This window comes from Lampetra planeri, unplaced genomic scaffold (assembly GCF_965212315.1).
Source record: "Lampetra planeri unplaced genomic scaffold, kcLamPlan1.2.h2 scaffold_855, whole genome shotgun sequence".
NCBI classification, from domain to species: Eukaryota; Metazoa; Chordata; class Hyperoartia; order Petromyzontiformes; family Petromyzontidae; genus Lampetra; species Lampetra planeri.
In genome coordinates this window covers 13,815-20,000 of record NW_027615677.1, presented here as the reverse complement: position 1 = coordinate 20,000, position 6,186 = coordinate 13,815, and the positions used below count along the sequence as shown (strand labels likewise).

Sequence of the window (6,186 nt, the reverse complement as noted above, 5' to 3'; positions counted from 1 at the left end):
TTTTTTTGTTGCTTTCATTATTTTCAACGGATTATTTTTATGAATAAAAAAAATACAATTTGCCATTTTTTTACTTTTGATTGTGTATTTTTGCTTTCATTATTTTCAACGGATTATTTAAATAAATTTTTATTTTTTTTTACGTTTTTTATTTTCATTGTGGGTTTTTTGCTTTCATTATTTTCAACGGAATATTTTTATGAATAAAAAAATACAATTTGCCATCTTTTTACTTTTGATTGTGTATTTTTGCTTTCATTATTTTCAACGGATTATTTAAAAAAATTTTAATTAGTTTTTACGTTTCTTTATTTTCATTGTGGGTTTTTTGCTTTCATTATTTTCAACGAATTTTTGTTTTATCATGAAACATTTTTATTTTACTATTCTCATTGCGGTTTTTGTTACTTTCATTATTTTCAACTGATAATTTTTTATTAATTCCAAAAAATTGTTATTTGTACGTTTTTTTATTTTCATTGTGGGTTTTTTACTTTCATTAGTTTCAACGAAATTTTTTTTTTATCATTAAACATTTTTATTTTTCTATTTTTATTTTCATTGTGTTTTTTTTTTTTGCTTTTGTTAATTTCAACGTATTATTTTTAATTAACATTTTTTAATTTTGCTATTTTCATTGAGGCTTTTTGCTTTCATTACTTTCAACGTATATTTTTAATTATAAAAAAAATATTTATTTTCATATTTTTTATTTTCATCGTGTTTTTTTTGCTTTTGACTATTTTCAACGTATTGTATTTTTATCATTATTTATTTTTCCTTTCCCATCTTCGTGGCTTTACCGAAAGAACCAACTATACAGTACATACAGTGCTCTGTATGGCACTGAGTACAGTGTGCTGTGTGCAGCACCGTGTGTACTGTATACCGTTTAGTAATTGCGACCTTGACTCGATCTCAAGGTCGTGTGGCAGGGGCGTACATGTGCAGTGTCCAGTAAGCTGTACACACAGCAGCTGTGTAGTAACATTGATTTAGTATGCACTTACTTAGGTGGTGCGTGTGTGTGTGCGTTAATGTCTAGCCCAGAGACTCAACACTTAGACTCAGCACATAGACTCAGCACATAGACTCAGCACATAGACTCAGCCCATAGACTCAGCACTGCACATAGACTCAGCACATAGACTCAGCGCATAGACTCAGCACTGCACATAGACTCAGCACATAGACTCAGCACATAGACTCAGCACATAGACTCAGCACATAGACTCAGCACATAGACTCAGCACATAGACTCAGCACTGCACATAGACTCAGCACATAGACTCAGCACATAGACTCAGCACATAGACTCAGCACATAGCCTCAGCACCATAGACTCAGCACATAGACTCAGCACATAGACTCAGCACATAGACTCAGCACATAGACTCAGCACATAGACTCAGCACATAGACTCAGCACCATAGACTCAGCACATAGACTCAGCACATAGACTCAGCACTGCACATAGACTCAGCACATAGACTCAGCACAGACTCAGCACATAGACTCAGCACATAGACTCAGCACATAGACTCAGCACATAGACTCAGCACTGCACATAGACTCAGCACATAGACTCAGCACATAGACTCAGCACATAGACTCAGCACATAGACTCAGCACATAGACTCAGCACTGCACATAGACTCAGTACATAGACTCAGCACATAGACTCAGCACATAGACTCAGCACTGCACATAGACTCAGCACTGCACATAGACTCAGCACATAGACTCAGCACATAGACTCAGCACATAGACTCAGCACATAGACTCAGCACTGCACATAGACTCAGCACATAGACTCAGCACATAGACTCAGCACATAGACTCAGCACATAGACTCAGCACATAGACTCAGCACATAGACTCAGCACATAGACTCAGCACATAGACTCAGCACATAGACTCAGCACATAGACTCAGCACATAGACTCAGCACATAGACTCAGCGCATAGACTCAGCGCATAGACTCAGCGCATAGACTCAGCGCATAGACTCAGCGCATAGACTCAGCGCATAGACTCAGCGCATAGACTCAGCGCATAGACTCAGCGCATAGACTCAGCGCATAGACTCAGCGCATAGACTCAACGCATAGACTCAGCGCATAGACTCAGCGCATAGACTCAGCGCATAGACTCAGCGCACAGACTCAGCACATAGACTCAACACATAGACTCAGCGCATAGACTCAGCGCATAGACTCAGCGCATAGACTCAGCGCATAGACTCAGCACATAGACTCAGCGCATAGACTCAGCGCATAGACTCAGCGCATAGACACAACACATAGACTCAGCACATAGACTCAGCACATAGACTCAGCACATAGACTCAGCGCATAGACTCAGCGCATAGACTCAGCACATAGACGCAGCACATAGACTCAGCACATAGACTCAGCACATAGACTCAACACTTAGACTCAACACATAGACTCAACACTGCACCATAGACTCAGCACTTAGACTCAGCACATAGACTCAACACTGCACCATAGACTCAGCCCATAGACTCAACACTGCCCATAGACTGTGTGTGTGTGTCTCTGTGTGTGTCTCTGTCTCTGTGTGACTCTGTGTGTCTCTCTGTGTGTGTCTCTGTGTGTGTCTCTGTGTCTCGTGTGTGTCTCTGTGTGTGTCTCTGTGTGTGTCTCTGTGTGACTCTGTGTGTCTCTCTCTCTCTCTGTGTCTCTGTGTGTGTCTCTGTGTGTGTCTCTGTGTGTGTCTCTGTGTGTGTCTCTGTGTCTCTCTCTCTGTGTCTCTGTGTGTGTGTGTCTCACTGTGTGTGTCTCTGTGTGTCTCTCTGTGTGTCTCTACCCCCCACAGCGGTGGTGGAATATTCGCGTCCGCGTCTCTCCAAGTTCTGGTCCCTGGCGAAGGTGGAGCTCACTCCGCCCAGCCCGGCAGAGATCCCGGGTGCCGTGGCTGCCTTCAAAGCCATGGTGGAGCGGGGCAGGAGCGGAGCTGTGAGGAACCTCACCGTGAGGGTGAGTGGTGTGTGTGTCACTGTGTGTGTCACTGTGTGTGTCACTGTGTCACTGTGTGTGTGGTGGAGCGGGGCAGGAGCGGAGCTGTGAGGAACCTCACCGTGAGGGTGAGTGGTGTGTGTGTCACTGTGTGTGTCACTGTGTGTGTCACTGTGTCACTGTGTGTGTGGTGGAGCGGGGCAGGAGCGGAGCTGTGAGGAACCTCACCGTGAGGGTGAGTGGTGTGTGTGTCATTGTGTGTGTGTGTGTGTCACTGTGTGTGTCACTGTGTGTGTCACTGTGTCACTGTGTGTGTGGTGGAGCGGGGCAGGAGCGGAGCTGTGAGGAACCTCACCGTCAGGGTGGGTGGTGTGTGTGTCATTGTGTGTGTGTGTGTGTCACTGTGTGTGTGTGTGTCACTGTGTGTGTCACTGTGTGTGTCACTGTGTGTGTCACTGTGTGTGTCACTGTGTGTGTCACTGTGTGTGTGTGTGTCACTGTGTGTGTGTCACTGTGTGTGTGGTGGAGCGGGGCAGGAGCGGAGCTGTGAGGAACCTCACCGTGAGGGTGAGTGGTGTGTGTGTCATTGTGTGTGTGTGTGTCACTGTGTGTGTGTCACTGTGTGTGTGGTGGAGCGGGGCAGGAGCGGAGCTGTGAGGAACCTCACCGTCAGGGTGGGTGGTGTGTGTGTCATTGTGTGTGTGTGTCACTGTGTGTCACTGTGTGTGTGTGTGTGTCACTGTGTGTGTCACTGTGTGTGTCACTGTGTGTGTGGTGGAGCGGGGCAGGAGCGGAGCTGTGAGGAACCTCACCGTCAGGGTGGGTGGTGTGTGTGTCATTGTGTGTGTGTGTGTGTCACTGTGTGTGTCACTGTGTGTGTCACTGTGTCACTGTGTGTGTGGTGGAGCGGGGCAGGAGCGGAGCTGTGAGGAACCTCACCGTCAGGGTGGGTGGTGTGTGTGTCATTGTGTGTGTCACTGTGTGTGTGTGTGTGTCACTGTGTGTGTGGGGGTGTCACTGTGTGTGTGTGTATGTCACTGTGTGTGTCACTGTGTGTGTGGTGGAGCGGGGCAGGAGCGGAGCTGTGAGGAACCTCACCGTCAGGGTGGGTGGTGTGTGTGTCATTGTGTGTGTGTGTCACTGTGTGTGTCACTGTGTGTGTCACTGTGTCACTGTGTGTGTGGTGGAGCGGGGCAGGAGCGGAGCTGTGAGGAACCTCACCGTCAGGGTGGGTGGTGTGTGTGTCATTGTGTGTGTCACTGTGTGTGTGTGTGTGTCACTGTGTGTGTGGGGGTGTCACTGTGTGTGTGTGTATGTCACTGTGTGTGTCACTGTGTGTGTGGTGGAGCGGGGCAGGAGCGGAGCTGTGAGGAACCTCACCGTCAGGGTGGGTGGTGTGTGTGTCATTGTGTGTGTGTGTGTCACTGTGTGTGTGTGTGTCACTGTGTGTGTGTCACTGTGTGTGTGTGTGTCACTGTGTGTGTGTCACTGTGTGTGTGTGTGTCACTGTGTGTGTGTCACTGTGTGTGTGGTGGAGCGGGGCAGGAGCGGAGCTGTGAGGAACCTCACCGTGAGGGTGGGTGGTGTGTGTCACTGTGTGTGTGTGTCACTGTGTGTGTGTGTGTGTCTGTGTGTGTGTCACTGTGTGTAACTGTGTGTGTCTCACTGTGTGTGTCACTGTGTGTGTGTGTCACTGTGTGTGTGTGTGTGTCTGTGTGTGTGTCACTGTGTGTAACTGTGTGTGTCTCACTGTGTGTCTCACTGTGTGTGTCTCACTGTGTGTGTGTCTGTGTGTGTGTTTGTGTGTGTAACTGTGTGTAACTGTGTGTCTCTGTGTGTAACTGTGTGTAACTGTCTGTGTGTGTGTCTCTGTGTGTAACTGTGTGTGTGTCTCACTGTGTGTCTCTCTGTGTGTCTCTGTGTGTGTCTCTCTGTGTGTCTGTGTGTGTTTATGTGTCTCACTGTGTGTGTGTCTGTGTGTAACTGTGTGTGTGTGTGTCTCTGCGTGTGTCTCACTGTGTGTAACTGTGTCTCACTGTGTGTCTCTCTGTGTGTCTCTGTGTGTGTCTCTCTGTGTGTAACTGTGTGTGTGTGTGTCTCACTGTGTGTGTGTCTCTGTGTGTAACTGTGTGTGTGTGTGTCTCACTGTGTGTGTGTCTCTGTGTGTAACTGTGTGTGTGTGTGTCTCACTGTGTGTGTGTCTCTGTGTGTAACTGTGTGTGTGTGTGTCTCTGCGTGTGTCTCACTGTGTAACTGTGTGTGTCTCTGCGTGTGTCTCACTGTGTGTCTCTCTGTGTGTCTCTGTGTGTGTCTCTCTGTGTGTCTGTGTGTGTTTATGTGTCTCACTGTGTGTGTGTCTGTGTGTAACAGGACGCTTTGCGTAACTCCCTGGTGGGCGTAGAGATCGCGATGTGGTTCTACGTGGGGGAGGTCATCGGCAGACGCAGCCTCATCGGATACAATGTCTAGACCACGCCCCGTCTAGACACGCCACGTCTAGACGCCCTGCGTCTCGACACGCCCCGTCTAGACGCCCTGTCTAGACGCCCTGTCTAGACAGGGTGTCATCCTCTCTCTCCCTGTGTCTCTGTGTGTGTGTGTCTCTCTCTCTGTCTCTCCCTGTGTCTCTGTGTCTCTCTCTCTCTCTGTGTCTCTCTGTCTCTCCCTGTCTCTCCCTGTCTCTCCCTGTCTCTCTGTGTCTCTCTCTCTGTCTCTCCCTGTCTCTCTGTGTCTCTCTCTCTGTCTCTCTGTCTCTCCGTGTCTCTCTGTGTCTCTCTGTCTCTCTGTGTCTCTGTCTGTCTCTCTGTCTCCTCGTCCTGTGCCGCTGTGCGTGTCTCCGCGCTCGACTCTAGCGATGAATAAAGACGACGACGATGTCGCTTCCCTAGTGGCGGTCTCACTCCGTGTCTACCTCGTCGTGACGCTGACACTCTCACAGACACACAGAGACACACACACAGAGACACACAGAGAGAGACACACACAGAGACACGCAGAGACAACACGCAGAGACACTCGCAGAGACGCACACAGACACACACACACAGACACACACAGAGACACACACAGAGACACACACAGAGACACACACACAGACACACACAGACACAGACACACAGGGAGACACACAGGGAGACACACAGAGGCACACACAGAGGCACACACAGAGGCACACACAGAGGCACACACAGAGACACACACAGAG

The 6,186-nt window shown here is 48.3% G+C and overlaps 1 protein-coding gene across 2 annotated transcripts in view; it reads left to right on the top strand.

Annotated features, from left to right (window-relative positions):
- The window catches only part of LOC144742101 (ATP synthase F(0) complex subunit g, mitochondrial-like), a 9,742-nt gene extending 3,874 nt beyond the window's left edge, over window positions 1-5,868 (top strand). For both annotated transcript variants that reach the window (XM_078624599.1, XM_078624600.1), the window contains exons 2-3: window positions 2,842-3,002; window positions 5,352-5,868. In XM_078624599.1, coding sequence (XP_078480725.1) covers window positions 2,842-3,002; window positions 5,352-5,450 — 260 coding nt within the window. In that variant the 3' untranslated portion in view covers window positions 5,451-5,868. The remainder of the gene's footprint in view (window positions 1-2,841; window positions 3,003-5,351) is intronic.
- Window positions 5,869-6,186: the final 318 nt, after the last annotated feature.